Source organism: Phodopus roborovskii, unplaced genomic scaffold (genome assembly GCF_943737965.1).
Source record: "Phodopus roborovskii unplaced genomic scaffold, PHOROB, whole genome shotgun sequence".
NCBI lineage: Eukaryota > Metazoa > Chordata > Mammalia > Rodentia > Cricetidae > Phodopus > Phodopus roborovskii.
In genome coordinates, this window is record NW_026126585.1 from 15724346 (window position 1) to 15744181 (window position 19836).

Below are 19836 nucleotides of genomic sequence, written 5' to 3' on the forward strand. Positions count from 1 at the left end.
CCAGCTCTTCAGTAGTAAAACTCGGCTTAGCCTCCTTTCTGGCATTCCTGGCCCTCGGGCCCAGGTGGGCGGGGCTCCATTCACACCTTTCCGCGCCTAGCCAAGGGGAGGAGGCGGGGCAGGGGCCAGTGAGCCAATGCGGGAGACCCTGGTCACGAGTCGCCGGCAAGCGGGCCAATGGGACTCGGGGGCGTGGCCAGAGTCTTCTCCCTCCCCCCCCCCCAACGTTTTAGAGCAATTTGGGACCGCGACGCTTTCTAGCGCGCTGGGGTCCTGCGGTGACCTCTGAGCTCGCGGCTCTCGGCGCTGCTGCTGCCGCCCGACCCCCGTCCGCCTCGCCGCCCCGCACAATGGAGTCGGTGGTCTTCCCCCGGCGCGCGGGCCAGGCTCCATCGGCCTCCGCCCTGGCTACCGAGCGCGCCCGGGTGCTGGCGGACGGGCTCATCAAGTCACCCAAACCGCTGATGAAGAAGCAAGCGGTGAAGCGGCACCATCACAAACACAACCTGCGGCACCGCTACGAGTTCTTGGAGACCCTGGGCAAGGGCACCTACGGGAAGGTGAAGAAGGCACGAGAGAACTCGGGACGCCTGGTGAGTGCCCCTCGCAGCGCCCGGCTCCCGGGAGCTCACAGCGCGTCCCTTGCGGTGTCCTCGGCCGGCCGGCCGAGCTGCCAGGAGCGCGCAAACCTTAGCAGCACCAGATGCCTGTCGTTTGAGAAGATGGTGCTTAACTTGAATTTTTTCACTGGAACAAACTTGTACGGAGTAGAATGGAAGGAGGAAGTTGAAAGCACCAGATCTCAGTAGATGGATGAGGTGTTGGAGAGCTCTCTAAACTGACTTGACACGGGGTCCTTTCAAAGTTTCGTTATGATGGGCTTTGATTCCGGGCTCTGGTGCCAGGTCCACAGGCCTTTGGGGGAACTTGTCCTGGCGATTTCATGCGTGTGTGATCGCTTTAGTAATCTGTAACTTTAAGCAAGTTCCTTAATTTCTGTATTCTGTTTCCTCTTCTGCAAAAACAGAGGACACAGACCGTCTCACAAGCTGCTTGGGAGAGTGAATAACATACAAACGAGAATGCACGTGGGTCCTGATCACAGGTCTTGTACTGAGAATGGGTGCTTATATCTGTAAAGTGCCCCCCCCAAAAAAAAAGCATAGCAAATTTACCAACAGTAGTTATCCCACTCCAGTTCCATGGGCCTAGCTAGGCATTAGCTGGGTACTTGTTTAAAATGCACAGTCTTTCATTTGCCACCAAGCAGAGTGTACTATAAAGGTCTATAATTCACACTGTAGCAAGCTTCGGAGCAGGTGGTTTAGGGATTATGTTTTGCCAGATCCAGTGAGTGCTGGTTGTGTGTGTGTGTGTGTGTGTGTGTGTGTGTGTGTGTGTGTGTGTGACCATGGTTTGCCCTGTTGACTATGGCAGTGGTCCCCTCCCATAATTGTTTGCCTTTGCAGTCAGTAGCAGGTTTGAAATTCAAGAAGTCATTTCATTGGTGAAGGAGAGTGGATGTTGGAGAAAGGAGTGGATTATGGCCCCATCAATAGGTGCAAGTATGTTTTTCCTGCTAAGGCCTGGCACAGTCCCCAGTTGCCCGCTGCCAGGTTACAGCTATTGGGCAATCGTGTACTTCCTGGCTTTCCTTTCTTTCTCTTTCTATAAAGTGCCAGGGTCCTAGAGGCTCCAGGCCTGAGATGGCTGGGCCCGAGCTTTGTCAGGGGTTTAGCTTGAAAATAGTTGCTTGTGGCTTGTGCCCTGCGTCTCTTGTTGTGGGAGAATTGGGTGGAGGGAAATAGAGGGGCTGAGAAACTGAGATCTAAGTTCAGAGACCCCATCAGCTTTTTTTTTTCCCACTGAGGTCACTGCCTTACACACACACACACACACACACACACACACACACACACACACACACACTGGGGGGGGGGAGAGAACACATGCAGGCCTCAGTGGCTTTTACATCAAAACTGAGAGAATCCAGAAGGAACTCCCAGGTTCATGTGTCTTGCTGTGTACAAGCAGCCAAGATCAGCAAATGTGAGCTCTGTTCTGAAACTCCCCAAGCCAGACCACCCAGGATTGCTGTTGAGAGTTTGCTCAGGGTCCCCCCACTTTCTTGGAAAGCAACTCTGTGCTGTGCTAATGATTTCTCAACCCTGGAGCAATGCCCTCATCCCCACCCACCCGTCCCTATATCTTGACTGTTCTCCTTCAAGAGAGACCTGATGCGTCAGCTCTGTCAGTGGGGGAGAGGGACATGGGGTTGCTTATGTCTTCCCCAGATGAACTGAGATTGGTAATAGGAGGAGTTCACTTCACAGGGAAGCCTGCTGGGTGATGGCCAGCTCGATTCCCACTCTCCACTTGCAGAGATGGTTAGGAGGGTCCCATGGGATGATCTTCAGGGGCGGCCGGGGAGGTGGGACTAACAACTGCTCCAGGATGGCATCAGAGGAAAAACAAATATTTGCTCTGGATCTCAGACACATTTCTGGTATCCAAACGACATTTCCTCCTGCCGAGCATCCCAGCTCCCCGACCCAACCCCTCTCCCTGAAGAGGGAAACATCTGCTAGGGGCCCACCAAAGCCTGATCTACAGGGAAGTCTCCGTCACCTCTAAGGGGTTGCCATGAGGGGCAGGAAGGGAGCCCAAGTCTCAATGTTTCTGCTCCTTATACATTTTCAGTTGCTCAGTGGGCTTCAAAACATTGGGAAGCGATGCACAGAATCCGCTCCTCTGGTTGACAGATGAGAGAACTGAGGCCCAGAAAGGGGAAGTGATTTGTCTTCTGGCTGCAATGGCAGAGCTGCAGCATGAGCTCCAGACTTGTCCACCCGAGGTCTTGGATGACCAAGTGCTGAGTCTTGGTCTAGAAGTTAGCTTTGAGATGAGCCTGGGCTTGCCTTGGTGCTTTGTCATCCCATCAGCTAGCACCGGCTGCCTCCCCAGCTCTCCAGGCCATGTTTACAGTGGGAGAAGCCACTGGGAATCCCCCCTTCTCAATACTGGGCTGAGGGACTGTGGGTGAAGGAAGGACACTACATTCCTGCAGAGTGTCAAATGGTGCTTCCCATGTGCTTACCAGATGCGTGACCTCTGTTCCTCAGTATCCTTATCTGCAAAATGGGGATTATAATAATTCCTGTGTCATAGGTTTCTCCTAGGACTGAATAAGACAATATCTGTACATCTTAGCACAGTGACTAACACGCATGGGACATTGCTCCAAGAAGGGTGGCGGCATTGGCCTGGGTACTCCTATTCTGGGCCTCTCCTGCCACAATAAGGAGCATGGATTGTGCTTCAACTCTTCTTGAGTTGAACCACTATGGTCTCTGCTTTGTTCAAAGCCCTCATCTCTCATCCAGCCAACTTCAGAGGACTCCTGCTGGCCAGCAGCCAAAGGCTTGTTGGGCAAGATGCTGCCCTCCCAGCTCCTCCTGCACCTGCCTGCTCAGCAACAGGAGGGAGGCTGCAGGCGACTCTTGTCCTTGGGCTCCAGCCAAACCACAGAAAAGGGCTGGGCAGGGAAGCTCCTTGCTCAGGAACCTGGCAGAGTGGGCTAGCAGGAGGCTAGAGGAGGTGACATTATATAGAACTAGGGGAGAGATGGCCCAAGTTACCCATAGAGCCTTCCTGGTTCTTGCCTAGTTCTTGATAGAGTGGCACATTCCCACTGCTCAGCTGGGGCTGCCTCTAGCCTAACCTCTCCTGCACTATCTAAGTGGGTCATCATCCAGCTCCTTGTCTGCTTCCCAGACAGCATCTTCCCTATGAAAAGGCCAGAGAGGAGTCAAGGATGTTGGCTATGATCAGAGATGCCCAACTGGTACCATCTCTCTCAGCACCCAGAACCAGCGTCTCTACTCCCCACCTCCCTTCGTCTTCTAAAACTTTCTGACCACCTTCTCTGGGAGAGAGGAGCTATTTACCAATGGGGCCTCAGCACCACCTCCTCGGGCTGTTGGCAGAGCGGGCATGTTTTAAGTGGGAAAGAATGGCACACACAATATGGCCTATGGCAAGATCTGGACAGTCCCTTCTCCAGGGATGGGGGCAGGGCTGGACATCTCCAAGGAACTTTTGTCTTCTGAGATACTAGTTTGTCCTCCATTGTGGCCCTGCCCTGTTGATGGAGGAACTTTGGAGAAGTCGGTTTATCTTTCTGAAGTGTTCACTGCTTGCAAATCAGGTTGGGGAATTAGCTTTCCTGCCTTTACCAACTTGCACAACTCCAGAGACAAGAACATTCATTGGGATGATTTCAGCGGGAATTATGCTCTGACAGTTAACATGGCCAAGAGCGGTGGCCTTGCACCTTCCTGACTTTGCATCGACCCATTTCTGAAGAAGCTCTGCACAGAGTACTGGATCATGGAAGGGGACTTACAGCTCCACCCTCATCTGCCTCGAATGTTCTTCTCGCCCTTTCCTAGCCTACTGTCTTAGCTGAAAACCTCACTATCCTTCCTGAGTAAAGAAAACCATTTATCCTCTCCAAGCTCTTCCACAAGTGAGGGCGTTAAAACTAGACAGCCCAGGGGTGGAAAGAGAGCTCAGCAATTAAGATCACTTGCTGCTCTTGCAGAGAACCTGAGTACACATGTGGCTGCTCAGAACCATCTGTAACTTCAGTTTCAGGGGATCCAATGCCCTCTTCCGACCTCCATTGGCATTGGATGCATGTGGTACACATACACGGCACATAGGCAAAACACCCATTTGCATAAGATAAGAATAAATTAATCTAAATAAACAACCTAGACAACCCAGTAGCCAGATTATCCTAGTTTTATGTGCCTTGAGTTGCATGGCTTGAGACAGACAAGTATGAATCGGGCACCTGGGTCCATAGGGCCCACTCCGCTGGGCATTGTTTGTATACAAAATTATCATTGGGCTGGTTTATCCCTCTGCCTCAGAGTGTGGTGGCCATGTAATAAATTGATCATATGTGTGTAGTCTGCAGAGTAAAGGGGACAGGGTTAATAATTGTGTCAGGGATCGGAAGTGACGGCTCAATGATTAAGAGCACTTGCTACTCTTCCAGAGGACCCTGTTTGGATTCTTAGCACCCACACTGGTTCACAACCATCCACAACTCCAGTTCTGGGGAATCTGCCAGCCTCTTCTGACCTCCCTAGGACCAGGCACACACATGGTGCACATACATATACATGCAAACAAAACATGTAGACGCAAAATTAATAGGAAAATATATTGTGTCGGGACAAAGACCCTGGCGTGTGGCCATCTTCCCTCTGGGTTTGGGTACCTGTCTTTAGTTTGTAGCCTCTTCCTAGCTTTAATCAGCTTCTTTTTATTCTAAGTACAGTTGCCAATTACTTTGCAGGAACAAAGGTCCCTAGAAATTAGTTCTTGTAACTGAGGTGGACTCCACCCAGGCCTGAGAGGGAAGAGAGCGGGGAAACCCTAGCTGGTCACTGGTTCCTTCAGGCAAAGATCACCCAGGGACTTAGCCGATAGGTATTTGTAAGAGTGTTCACTAGTGTATAGGTGTGAAAGGATTTTTGCACACAGGGCCCTTTCTGGCCTTGAGTGGTACTCTGTGTAATTTACTTTGACATACTAGGCTAGGCTGGGAGAGTTTAGAAACGGTGGCCTAGCCCCAGGGAGGCAGTGCTGAATCAATCAGCCCTTGTTTTGGGGACTCATGGAACACTGATATCATGTCTCTGTCCTTGCAAGTGCTAGACAGGACCTCTTAGGACCCAATGTGGATAACTTGGGGTTCAGCAATGTATTCCTCGCCCCCCTCGTGTCTTGTAGGAGATTGAAAGCGGGAAGAAAATTAGAATTTCAGGCCTTTTAAGGTTAGAAGAATGGGTCTTGAGGTTTTACTTGTGTGCCCACTGACCACACCAAATATTCGTAGCACCCTCAAAATCTGTTTTGGAAACTAACTTCTTTTGACTCCCACTGCTTTTAGGGCTCTGTCTCTAAGCCTGTGGTGTTATCTCAGTATCCCATACCCTTCTGTATACACAGCTATGCATCTAACACCTGCCTCGTCTTTGCCTGGATGTCTTTCAAGCTCCCAGGCATTTGTAGTTGTCTAGATAGCGATGTGTGTGTTTACATACGACTGTTTTTCCTGCCTACGAATACATTTTTTTAAAAACAGGTCTTTGTCTCTGAAGAGTTCACAGCCCTTTACTCATTGTCTGATTTTATGAACAAAGACTTACAGAGGAGGGAGCAGGCTGTGGCCTCTCTCCTTCAGGGTGAGAAAGTGGTGTGGAGAAGAGGTGTGTGGGAGTATTGCTCATTGTCTCCTAGTTGAAGGGATATTCAAGGCCCGTGCCCTGCTCCAGTTCTGCCCTGGGGTTTTCTGCCTCGCTCTGTAGGGAGTTAGAGCAGACCGTTGCAGCCGGGTGCTCACATCTGCAGCATCCCCCTGCGCTGGGCCTCTCGGGGATGAGGTTCCATGGTGACCATCTGCCATTGTGATCCCTGCCCTGCTCTGGGAGGGTGAGAATGGGCCTGCTCCCTTTCAACAGTTGGGGCAGGATGGAGTGGAGGGCACGCCATCTGTGGCCCGTTGCCGGGGTGACCGGGCGGTGGGCATTGTGAGCAACTCCTCTGACAGGATTAGGGCTATTCCACATTCTTGTCAGTGGGGAACACAAGCCGAAAGAGCCCGCTGTCCCGAGAGCAGAAGCCATTGTCTACCTCCAGAGCCCGTGAAAGGGTGGATTAGAGCCCCGCCCCTTGGGCTGGGGTTTCCTTTCTGTCTCCTTTTGAATCCAGAGGGGAGGCCGGCCCTCCTGGGAAATTGAATGAGGAGCTGTTTACCTCAGTCTGGACCTTCATATTTCTCATTACTTGTGTGTGTGAAGAGGAAGTCTTGTGTTTACCACTCTGTTGGTGTCCTTGGTCAGAACATGCCAGGAACTGACTAATCTGGGACACCCAACCCTCATCCAGACTCTGAGGGCCCCTGGCATGTGTGCAGCTCACTTCACAGACTCAGAGGAGCAAACCCCTCAGACCACTCAGTTCAGTCAGTTTTGCTCACAGCAAGGCAGCTGAGGCTCTGAGAGGGTAGGACTTGCCAGAAGCCTCCAGGACAGAATCTGAGAATCAGGCACACCTGGCTCTATTGGTTTCCCATTAGTCACTCTGACCATGCCTTGTCCTAGAGTCGCTACTGGATGTCATGGATCAGGGAGACTGAGGTTCTTAGGTGCTGACCTGCAGGTCCTCAGCTTCCTCTGTACCCACCCTTCCTGAGGCCATCACACACCAGCTGGAGGGGTTTAGGCATTGTATGTCCCATCTTTACAGAGCAAGACACCAAATCACAGAGGACTGTCTATCTAGCTGTTTTTTTACTTGTTGGGAAGGAAGGGACATTCCTTACCTGGACTTCAAATACTGTTCTGTGGAGAGTGGTTCCTTTGGTGGGTTTTTTTTTTTTTTTTTTTTTTTTTTTGGTGATCTTTTTGAATTATGGAAAAATGCATGTATAAAACTTGCCATTTTAGCTCACTAGCATACTGAACATATCCACAATATTGTAAATCATCACAGTATAAAATAGCTTTCTTTTTAAATGTTTTGTGTGTAATGTGTATGAGCATCTTCTCTGAGTGTGTTTGTGAATCTGCAAAGGGCATCTGATCCCTCAGAACGAGATTGTGAGCTATCATGTGGGTGCCAGAACTAAACTCACATCCTTTGGAAGAATAGCCAGTGCTCTTAGCTGCTGAGGCATCGCTCCAGCTTCTAAAACTTTTTTACCATCCCAAATAGAAACTCTGCAGCCATTAAATAATAACACACCCCCTCATAACACCCTTTAGCTCTATACTCCTGGTAACTTTTGTCCATTTTCTGTCCATACAGTCGTTTGTTTTAGTACCCCCATAAAAGTGGATCACATAATATTTGTCACTCTGTGTGGCTAGCTTATTTCACTGAGTGTATTTTCACGGGTCAGCCATCCTATAATAGGTATCAGAATTCCATTCCTTTTCTGACTGATTAACACCAAATTTTGCCTAGCCATTCACCTGTTGATAGGCATTTTGGTTGTTGTAATTTTGGGCTAGCAAATGGTTGTGTATACCAAAGTGGAGTGTGGGACAGAAAATGGACTGAACTCAGAATCAGGTTGCCACTTGTGCTAGTCAGTGTCTGTGGCTTTAAGGAAAGCATTTCGCCTCTTGGGTTTCCAGTTACTTCACTTGTGAAAGAGAGTCAGGATGCTTTCTTTCTTTAATTCCCAGAGTTGGGAGGACCAGTTTGTTTACTAATGCAGTAAACTTCTATTCACGACTAATATGTGCCAGGCCCTCTGTCTGGAGTCAAGGACTCAGTGCCGAATAAAACCATCCCAGGTCCTTGTCCTTGGGGTGAACTTTGCATATTTGACTTGCAAACCCCAAAGTGTCAAACCACACAGGTATAGGTTGTTACATGTCTTACTCATTGGTAGACTTTGAAAGTGAGGCCATTGGCAAGGGCTGCTTCCTCCTAAATGGGCCACACTGGACCCAAGACCATCTCCAGATTCCTGTCACCTGCTCTGGTAAAGGTGGGTGGCTTCTCTTGGTGCATTCTGTGGTTTGTGTTGCAGCTGCAGGCAGAGTACCGGGGTCAGGGCTCATGGAACATCTTCAGGGATGCTTCTGCCTACTAGACCTTTCTCCTTAATCTTGGGCATCCTCTCTTCCCAGGTGGCCATCAAGTCAATCCGGAAAGACAAAGTCAAAGACGAGCAGGATCTGTTGCACATAAGGAGGGAGATTGAAATCATGTCTTCGCTCAACCACCCCCACATCATTGCCATCCATGAAGGTATAGTCGTAGGACGTTTGGAACTGGGAGCCATGAGTGTGTGTGTGTGTGTGTGTGTGTGTGTGTGTGTGTGTGTGTGCGTGCGCGCACACGCGCGCGCACGTATGCAGAAGTCAGAACTGCCAATACATGAACCCTCTGGTACATGCCTGTAATCCAACTGTGATGCCTATAGCCTCAGCCCCAGGCGACTTAAGACGAATATAAATATAAATTCGAGGCCAGCTGCGTAACAGGACCCTCCCTTTAAATAAATGCATAACTTAAATAAAGTTCTTTTAAAAAAAGAAGTAAGAATGGTAAAGGCTTTAGAGTTGCAAAAACTGAATGCAAAACCCTGCCACATAACACAGAACTGGGCCTTGATTCCCCTTTACAAAATGGGATAGTCCCATTCCCATCACAGGGTAATTGCAAAAATCCAACCGTATGGTTATCTTTGAGTACTCTGTAAGTGGAAAAGCTGTAGATGTGTTTGTGCATTTGTTGTATGGCTGGGGTCCCGCCTAGAATCCCGTACTTGTGCTGAGTGTGTGGGTGCTGTCCATCGCCCGCCTGTTAGCCAGGCCTCCTAGTTACCCTGTGCCCCTGGATCACTGGTGCGATGGGCTCACTCTGCCTCTTCTTGTTCCTCTGGGCCTCCTCTCCTCTGGTATCAATTCTTCCCTCCAGGAGTAGTGGGCAGGCCAAGCTTGGTGATTGGCCGTGTGTGTGTGCACACGCCCTCACATGCATGAATCTGTGTATATATGAATTCTCTCCATCCCCATTGTCTATCTGGGTCTGAGAACTGAGCTGATGCTCAGGGTGTGTGTGTGTGTGTGTGTGTGTATGTGTGTGTGTGTTGATGGTGCAGACACAGGACATTAATGTTATCGGGTGTCTGAAGGGTTCCTCCAGATTCATCTTCCTGTCTCTATAGGGCTTTAGGCGTTGGGGTTGGGGAAATGCTGGGACTGACTTCTAATCTATATGTCCCCCAGAATGCACGGTGCTGGCTCCTTATCTTTGTTTCCTAACATAAAGGTTGCTTATAAGCTGAGAATCACACGAGTGGAGTCTGAGTCAGGCACACCTAAGAGCCTGGGTCACCCTGTTCGCCTGCAAAACAACACTATAAGCCTTCTTCCGGCCTTGTAGCTGACATCTGGGAGTGGGGACTCATCCCTTAGCTCCTTCTCAGAGAGCAGTAGCGCTGCCAAGCAAGCCAAACTCATAGGACCCGTTTAACACGGGATGCAGCATGTTCTGACACACCAGCTGAAGGGCCAGTTTGATGAGCCAGATCTTTCCTGCTTTTCTGGAGGACCGGGGCCAGGGCACTGCCTGGAGTGGTGAGACCCCCCCTCCTACACATGGAGGTGGGCTAACTGGAGTGGGCGACCGCCAAGAAGCCAGGCAGCCAATTAATTACCCCATATTTATCGACGGCCTCTGTGTCTGTCAGAGGCCATATGCACTCTGGCCGTAGCCTGGGCACTCCGGACTTGATTTGCTAGTCCTAGAAGATGCTGAGTCTTCAAGCCTCTTCTCCCGCGCTTCTTCGCTGCCCTGAGGCCCCCGGCCCCTGTAGCGGACATTCCAGAGGGAGGTCTCGTCTGCTTTGAGGCTGTGGAAGAGACTGAGGCCCATGGTGGGACAGTGTTCTCTGGGAGGCCTGACATTCTCATTTCCCCTCTCCAGTGTTTGAGAACAGCAGCAAGATCGTGATTGTCATGGAGTATGCCAGCCGGGGCGATCTGTATGATTACATCAGTGAGCGGCCACGGCTGAGTGAGCGTGACGCCAGGCATTTCTTCCGACAGATCGTCTCTGCCCTACACTACTGCCACCAGGTGAGTACCCACTGGTGTCTCTGGGGCTCTTAGGCTGGTTTAGACCAGAAAGGCTTCTGGACTCTCAGGCCAAGGCATGCTGATATCTCTGACTTCGTTCTCTTGATTGTGAAAGGGCCTGTGATTTCTTGGACCATGTCCGTGAATTTATGTGCTCCGGCCTGCCTGGTCTCAACTCTGTTAATTCCATTTTCTAGACTAGGTCCCTTGTTCCCCCTTCCCTTTCCTGGTGATGTTCCCTGACTCGGTTCCCTTCCCCTTTTAGAACGGGATTGTTCACCGCGATCTCAAGCTGGAGAACATCCTTCTAGATGCCAAAGGAAACATCAAGGTGAGCATCACTTCTGGTTTCTCTGTCCCACCCTAAGTTTTCTGTTCTGCCTCCAGTCAAGTAGCTCTGAGTGCTTAGGGGTCCCTGAAGTTAAGTTGAACAAACCCTGGACCTCAGTCATCATCCATCCCAACACTTCCTACATGGGCACCGAGTCCCTAAAAGGAAGATTACCCCCCCCCCCACTAGGGACTGACAGAGGTTAGTTAGGCAGGAATAGAAACAAAGTCTCTGCCTTTCAGGCCAGTGTCTTTCTGATTTCACAAGGGCGGCAAGGGGCTAGATAACTTTGGGGCCAACAGGTACTGAGCCTCTTTCCTCTCGCTTGTGTACACAAAACCCTACACACACAGCACAAAAGTCTGCGTCAGTCAAGACGCTCTATAGCTTCTTTCATTTCCTGTCTCCCACAACTGCTGGATTCCCCATGCTAGTTTGATGCCAACCATAATTTCATGCAAGGGAGATAAACTAGAATCTCAAGGCCGGAAGGGAAAGGATGGCGGGAGCTGACTTTGCTGACGGGCTAGCCTGACAGACATAATCTGACCCTGCTCGGAATCTACTCGACACAGGACAAAGGTCACTCCGTGGCTGCTGACCTGTGTGTCCTGAGATATCCCGGTACCAAGTCTGTAGCCCTCATCCAGCCAGTCCCTGATGCGGGTAGGGTTTCTTTGATGCTGACAGGAGGGAGGCCAGAGCCAGTAAACACACAAACTAGACAAGCGCACAGGCTCTGTTGGTACCAATCACCAACGTCACATTATAGGCTCGCCTGGCAACTGCTTGATAAGACGCCAATAAAGCTATAAACAAAGGAGCCAGAGTTTCATAAATAGCCCTCTCCACCCTGCACTCATGACCCTTTGATGGGGTGAAGGGTCAGGTAGCTCCAGGGTCTTGGCCTCTACTCTAGCTGAGGATAGATAGGAAAGAGGATAGCCTTAGAACTGCAGGCCACTAAAATCCAACATGTCAGGGATCCCCCTGGGCTGTGAGCAGCGCTGACCTTTCTCCTCTCCTCTCCCCTCCCCTCCTCTACCTTCCTCTCCCCTCCCCTCCTCTCTCTCCTCTCCCCTCCTCTCTCCCCTCCCTCCCTGTCCCTCCCCTCCTCTCCCCTCCCCTCCTCCTTCTCCTCTCCTCTCCTCTCCCCTCCCTCCCTGTCCCTCCCCTCCCCTCCTCTCCCCTCCTCCCCTCCCCTCCGCTCCCTTCCCCTCCCCTCCTCTCCCCTCCTTCCCGCTCTCCATCTTGGCCATGCATGTCCACTCTGGGTTCCTGTCCAGATGGGCAGAGATGAGTCCTTTGCTTGGAAGGGCAGCTCAGGCTTCGCATGGCCACTGGGTCAGGGCCCTTGCTTGCCCAGTTGGGGCCTCAGAGCACTGTTTTTCAGGACCTGAGCTATGAGATGTTAGTTGGGAGTCCCTTCCCGTCTTCCGGGGCCTGGCTTTCCCCAGGATCTAGAGAGATGATGGCCAAGGGCTGTGAACAACCCAACCTTTGGCATGACCTATGCTTGTCCCAACCCTATAGATTGCTGATTTTGGCCTCTCCAACCTGTACCACAAAGGCAAGTTCCTCCAGACGTTCTGTGGGAGCCCTCTCTATGCGTCACCTGAGATCGTCAACGGGAAGCCCTATGTGGGCCCAGAGGTAAGAGCTCTCCCTCCTCCTGCCAGCATCCCCGAGGCCAGGTCAAGCAGGTTGAGCTAGTTGCTAGGTACATCCCTTTTCAGAGCACAGAACTAAGGACCCTACAAGGCGATGGCTTGCCAAGCCTTGAGACAGAAGTACAAAGCTGTCATGGAACTGAGGTCCCCTGGTACCCTGTCTCCTTCGTGTCCTCCTGGCTCCCGGCCCAGCCACCCCACCTTGACCCAGAACGGTGGCGATGGCCCGGGCACCGCCCCTCTCAGGGGAAGCGACTGGCAGCATCTGTCCTTATGAGATCCAGACCGCTCTGCTGCCTCCCCCACGCCACCTCTGGTTACGAGAGGAAGCCTTCAGAGATCTCCTTCACATCGTCCGTTGTGTTGGAGATGCGGATGGCAACCTTCCCCCCTGTGGCACAAGCTGTGCCTTTGCTGAGCACCCGTACCCTCTTTCAGGTAGACAGCTGGTCTCTGGGAGTTCTCCTATACATTCTGGTGCACGGCACCATGCCCTTCGACGGGCAGGATCATAAAACTCTGGCGAAGCAAATTAGCAGCGGGGCTTACCGGGAGCCCCCTAAGCCGTCTGGTGAGTGAGCACCTGGCCAGGTTGGGAGCCTGGGATGCACTGGCACATTCGTTGATTCCTGAGACAGTGACTAGACAATGGTGGTAAGGAAGGCAGCAGTCCATAGTGACTCCCGGGGAAGATTAGGGTGCACCCTACTGTTCTCTCCAGTCGGAGACCTCTGAGGAAGCGGGCAGCCTTCTCCATCATAAGCCTGCTTTAGGAGTGCTGTGGAAGCTCCAGCTTAATCAATCCTCTTTGCTATAGGTGTATTGCCTCTTACTGCCTTTTTCCTTCCCCTAAGAAATCTGACCTTTCGCACATGATCTAGAGAGCAGGAAGATGTATGTGAGAGCCTTGCTGTATCCTTAAGCACAGACCCTGTCCTCAGAGAATTGAATCTGACAAAGAAACAAGCAAGAGCTAGTAGAACTTGTGGGACAGAGGCAGTTGACTGAGTCTGTCTAGGAAAGTCGCCCTTAGGAAGTGGGCCTGAACCTGTGCGGAGCCCAAGGAGAGAATGGGCTGATCTAACCCAGAGTCTGCGCTCATGGGAGACAGGCCTGTGGCAGAGGACCTTGGGTCCCATTCTTGTAAGCTGAAGCCCTCGCCTTCGTTTTTTGCAGATGCGTGTGGCCTGATCCGGTGGCTGTTAATGGTGAACCCCACCCGTCGGGCCACACTGGAGGATGTAGCCAGTCACTGGTGGGTCAATTGGGGATATACCACCAGAGTTGGGGAACAGGAAGCTGTGCGTGAGGGTGGGCACCTTGGTGGCGACTCTGCCCGGGCTTCCATGGCTGACTGGCTACGACGCTCTTCCCGTCCCCTCCTGGAGAACGGGGCCAAGGTGTGCAGCTTCCTCAAACAGCACGTGCCGGGAGGCGGAAGCGTTGTCCCTGGGCTGGAACGGCAGCATTCCCTTAAGAAGTCCCGTAAAGAGAACGACATGGCTCAGACTCTGCAGGGTGACCCAGCTGAGGACGCCGCCCCTCGCCCTGGCAAGAGCAGCCTCAAGCTACCAAAAAGCATTCTCAAGAAAAAGGCCTCTACCTCCTCCTCAGGGATGGTACAGGAGGACCCTCAGGAACTCAGCCCCATGCCGGAAACGCCGGGGCAGCCTGCCCCTCCTGTTGCCCTGCTCCCTAGGAAGGGCATCCTCAAGAAGTCTCGGCAGCGTGAGTCCGGCTACTATTCCTCTCCAGAGCCCAGTGAGTCCGGGGAACTCTTAGATGCTGGCGATGTGTTTGTGAGTGGGGACCCCGTGGAGCAGAAGACTTCCCAAGCTGCAGGGAACCTCCTCCGCCGGAAGGGCATCCTCAAACTCAATGGCAAGTTCTCTAGCACCACGTTAGAAGGCAGCACCCCGAGCACCTTCGGCTCCCTGGACCAACTGGCCTCCCCTCACCCTGCAACCCGGGCCAGCCGCCCCTCAGGGGCTGTGAGTGAGGACAGCATCCTGTCTTCCGAGTCCTTTGACCAGTTGGACTTGCCTGAGCGGCTCCCTGAAACCCCACTGAGGGGCTGTGTGTCTGTGGACAACCTGAGGGGGCTTGAGCAGCCACCCTCAGAAGGCCTGAGGCGATGGTGGCAGGAACCCCTGGGCGATAGCTGCTTTTCTCTGACAGACTGCCAGGAGGTGACAGCAGCCTACCGGCAAGCCCTGAGAATCTGTTCAGAGCTCAGCTGAAGATGAGAGGTGGTGCCCTGGTTTGGGGTGGGCTTTGAGGGGTCTGCAGGTACCCTAGATAGGATTCCTGGGAAATCTGGGGGAGTAAAGCCCATCCAGGGCTCCCTGTCTTCAGCCTGATGGAGCAGGAAGATGAGGAGGGAAATGGTAACCCTGTGGGGGAGGGGGCCACGGAATCCAGACTGCCAGAATGTTGTAGTATAGTATGGCCACCTGGGACCTGAAGAGCCCTGTCTGTGCCTACCTCCTCCATGCCATGAGTATTACCCGTGGTGCGTTTTCCTACCTGTTCTCTGCCAGTGTCAGGGTGGATCTTCACACCAGTTCCTGTTCCCACCGACCACCAGAGTTAGAACCCTGGCATGCCTGGGTAGTCTGGGGTAACCTTTCCTCCCTTGTTGGAAGAGGAAGCAGCCTCTGGCTCCCATTTGCCCTAGTCCGTCGCTGCTGCGGTCTCAGAGACCTGAAAGGACTCTCGGGCTGCTGTTTGGTTTCATCTCAAGGGTTCAGATCTGGGCCCCATCTTAAACCTCAAAGACTGGAGCTTCTGCCTTGAAGCTGCTCCTGATGTCTGGACTGTGGATGGATGTGTCTTTCTCAGGCTAACGGGACCTAGAATGTGCTGACTTATTTATTTTTTTTTTGGTTCTCTTTTTTGTTGTTTTGTTTTGTGAATTGTGCTGCTTTGGGCCATGTGAATGCTGTGTTCCCCGGAAAGCCACTGTGCCACTGACATTTATGTACAGAAGTATTTGACAATAATGTCCCTCTACTGGGTGTGGAGGGGCGGGGCTGGCTTTTTCAAACTTAGGTCCCGAGCACTGGATTGGCTGTCCAGTCCCTTCACACCCGAAGCTGCCCACCCTCCCCGAATCTGTGGCCAAATGAACCTCATTCCATTAAAACCAGCATGGTGACTGGAAAAACAATCTCTGGTTCTCTTTGTGAGATGCGGTTCACACACCTTTCAGCCTTCTGATACTTTCCTCTTGGGCTGCTGCAGCTTCGACACAGACTCTGATAGTCAAAATAGGGACAAAGGAGTTTGGAGGCTGGGTGGTCTGCATTTTGTTTAACATGTACTCTCAATCCCTAGCAAAAGAATTAAAACAAAACAGAAAAACCCTCTCCAAAGCACCTGGTCCACCTGCAGCAGCAGCCACAAGGGCCTGCCTCTGCTAAGCATTCCGGAGGAGAAGCTTTGGCCCAGGGTTGGGGCTTTTCTTTCCTTCCCTAGTACTCAAAGAAGAAATGGGTCAGGTGCGTTTGCGGGGCTGCCCCCCTCCAGCTGCTGGCCTGTGCCCTGCCCCCTGCTGCCTGAAGACTCTCCCACAGTTCCTGTTCCCTCTGAAGAAATCCCCCTTTCTCCAGTGCTGGACAGCTTCTTGTTGGGCCCTTGCTCTGCTCCGGACTCTGGAGGAAGTGAAGAATGCTTGGAATGTCCACCCTCCCAGGACAGCCCCTCAGCCCCCCGCAGAGCTGTCCCAGCAGCCTGTTCTACCATTGAGAAACTGCTCGACTCTGGGACTGGTTGACAGGGAGGACAGAGGACAAAGTGCAGGCAAGCGGCTGGTTGGCTTCGGTTCCAGGCTGCCAGGCTGGCTCTCTCCCCACCCCCACTCCTGACCCACTCGGGTATTCACCCCCTAATCTCCTGGTTCTGGCTGGCTCCAGGTTTCCAGCTAGACAACCCACCTGTCCTCCCAGTGTGGGGGGGCATTTGCCAGATGAAGACTCTGGCCTCCTTCATACCTAGAGAGCCACTATGGGGTTAAGATAGGACACACACACACACACACACTGCTTGAGTGACAGCAGATGTGCCTGAGGTCCCAGGACTGGGCTAGGCTTGAGTAAACACCAGAAAAACACCGGCTAGGCCCTCACCCCAAGAAGGGGACGCCCCGCTGTGCTGGTTGTTTGTGTCCCTTTGGGCCCCCGCAGTGAGTCCTGGGCGTGCTGAAGTGTGGCAGACAACTTGTGGTCAGGCTGGAGGCAGGCAGTACGTGGAGAATTAAGCCCTGGTGAGAAGTTTGGATGAAAGACGTGTACCCTGGGAGACATTAGAGGCTACCGCTTATCTTGATTTTATTTATTTGGTTTATTTATTTGGGATCAAACTTGGAGCTATGTTAGGCAAACATTGTGTCACTGAGCTGCTAACCCCAATTCTTGTTTATTCACGATAAGGTCTCAGCATGACTCCTTACCCTCCTGGGCCAGCACCAGCATCTCAGGCCTATAGTACCTGCCTGGGTCAGGTACTTCATGCAGAGAGCCCGGTTCCATGCTCACAACAGCTTTGCTACATTCTTGTGAGTCTGGTGTTATTTATTCTCATTTTGAGAAGAAACAGACATTTGATAACGTTAATATACATTGTGGGAACCCAGACTTCAAACTCAGATCTGTGAAAAGTCACACAGTGGGGGACAGGGAGCCAGAGTGGCCGAATGAATAGGAGTGGACGGGGCTATGCGCACCAGGGAACATCTGTTACATGCTATGTATGCTTTAGACCAGGCGCAAGAGCTGAAGAAATTTCCTCTCCTGGAAGTGCCCCCCCCCTGGTCTCCACAAGGCCCAAGAAGGCAATGGGGAAAGATGCGGGCGGGGGAGGGGCACACGGGAAGGGGGGTCCACTGAGAGGACTGTAGCTATTAGGAAATCTAGGTGTGGGCTGAGGGCCGGGGGGACCCAGCACCTTACTGTCTGGGTAGGAGCTGGGCCTGGTGGGCTTCTGGGGTAGTGGGGAGCTCTAATTCCTGGGGAGCTAGGATGAGGGGGTGAATGTGGGGAGGCCCCCCAAAAAACCTAGACTTGGGCTGTGGATTCTATCAACACAGACCTTGCCTTCACCTGCCAGGACACTTCATACCAAAAGCATTCCAGAAAGCAGGCTCAGCGATGACGCTGGGGCCCCAGGGGACAAGGCTGGAGCTGTAGGAATATTTAGTGCCACATCAGTGCTTGTGGAATGTGAACAACCTAGACAAAGAAGGGGGAGGAGAGGCCCTAGGAGATCACAAAGGCCTTCGGGATGCTCCCTGTCCCTGGCCTTTTCCTGAGGCACGGGCAGGATCGTGATGTTCCTGAGTGGACACCCCCTCGTGGGGCAGGGCCGTGGGAGGGAAACTCCCATGACACACATGACCCTTCAGTCTCCCTCTGTCCTGTCCAGCTAGCTGCCTTGGGCCCTGTCAAAGCGGGGAAGTCGAGGGGAGACAGTAGAGATAGATGTGTGGGAAGCGGCAGCCCCGGCTCCCCCAGAAGAACACAAACAGGCTTTGGCTCCGGGAGGGGAGAATCTGTACTCTATCAGCAGTCTTGTTCGCTGAGGAACAAGACGGGTCAAGGACAGAGATTTGGCCGAGTGACACGAGCAATTCTTAAAGCTGCAGAGGGGAAGGGCTGGGAACCACGTAATAGACGGCAGGCTGGCTTTTCTGGGAGTGAGAATGGAGGTACAGACCAAGATGGGGGGGGGGGTAGGGGAGGGGGAGGGGCAGAGGCCAAAGCCAGCCGCTGAGACTCCCAAGTGCAAGGGTTAGCCCGCTAATCCCTTCCCTAGTGTGTCCCATTCACTCGGCCAATCAAGTGACTAGCAAGTAGGTATCGGAACTGGGGCATGTAACGCTTGCCTGGTATGGGCAAGACCCTAGGTTCCATCTCCAGGACCTCAACACTCCCCCTCCCCCACCACACACACACACACACACACACACACACACACACACACGCCTTTCAATACTAAGGGCCTTAGGCTAGCCTGGTACACAGAGCAATCCTCTGCCATGCCCAGCATTAGGGATACATTTATGAACAAAACTGACAACGGTGCGTGCCCTCGTGGAACTACATCCCAGAATAAGGAGTGAAGCTGCAGCAAAGCGAATAAAAGACTAGCAGGAAGAGGGGTCAAGAGAAGCCACACTCGGGAAAGCTGTGGGCCATCCTGAGGCTGTGGCTCTTATTCTCGGGGAAACAGAGAGTCTCTGGGAGATGCTGAGCAAACGGTCAAGTGACCTAACAGACTTTTTGTTTTCCTCCGAGAGTCTTTCTAGCAGGGGAGATGACTTAGCAAGTAAAGGTGCTTGCCACTGAGCCAGACTGCCCGAGTAGGACCCCCCCAGTGTCCACATGGTAGAAAGGAGAGAAATGACTCTCTCTCTCTCACACACACACACACAGACACACACACACACACACCAATAAAAATAGAGTCTAGCTGCTCGCTGAGGGCAGCAGTGGCAGGCTTGATGGGGAGGGACCTAGCCGGAGGCCAGTTTTGAGAAGGGACGTTGGGGCTTGGACTGCAGTTGCAGCAGCCAAGGAATGGGAAGCTCCCAGATTTAGGGGCATGTTATTTCCTAACAGAAGACATTCAGATGTGAAAGAGAAGAACTAAGAGTAAGGGCAGACTGTCCATTAGCTTGGGCAGGGAAGGCTTGCAAGGGTGGAGGATAAGCTGGGGCTGGAGTCCCCAGGGGGGCCTGAGGTGGGGTGGGGCGTGCGGACCGCTCAGTGCAGGGGGTAAGAACATAGGCAGATCTTTCCAAAGACAGCTGCCTCCCAAGCTTGCCTGCTGTGATTTGGGGGGGGGGGCAGTGAAAGGCTGAAGACAGTCAGCACCAGCATTCTGATAAACCTTGGTAGGCTCCCTCTCTCTCTCTCTGAAGGATGGGAGGACTTCACACCCAGGCCTGAAGCCTCATGATTTCAAAGGCTTTCACCGTTTCCCTCAGAATTATAGGAATGTCGCTCCGGCGCTCACTGCCTGGTCTTAGTCCCCACAGTGGGGTCAGGTATTACCGTACAGAAGCTGGGAATGAATAATTTCCGGTCGTCTTTGGTCACCTCTGTACTCAGAATTCTCTGGTTCAGGCCCCTGGGGAGGCCGCTCACAGTCTGCTGCCCAGAAA

At 52.5% G+C, this 19836-nt stretch overlaps 1 protein-coding gene across 1 annotated transcript; it reads left to right on the top strand.

Annotated features, from left to right (window-relative positions):
* The first annotated feature begins 230 nt into the window (after positions 1 to 230).
* Positions 231 to 15843, top strand: Nuak2 (NUAK family kinase 2). The gene is made up of 7 exons (XM_051204173.1): positions 231 to 593; positions 8718 to 8838; positions 10522 to 10673; positions 10939 to 11004; positions 12538 to 12657; positions 13113 to 13245; positions 13851 to 15843. Exons 1-7 carry the CDS (start codon positions 351 to 353, stop codon positions 14912 to 14914), a joined length of 1899 nt encoding a protein of 632 aa, XP_051060130.1. The 5' UTR covers positions 231 to 350; the 3' UTR covers positions 14915 to 15843.
* The last annotated feature ends 3993 nt before the right edge of the window (positions 15844 to 19836 follow it).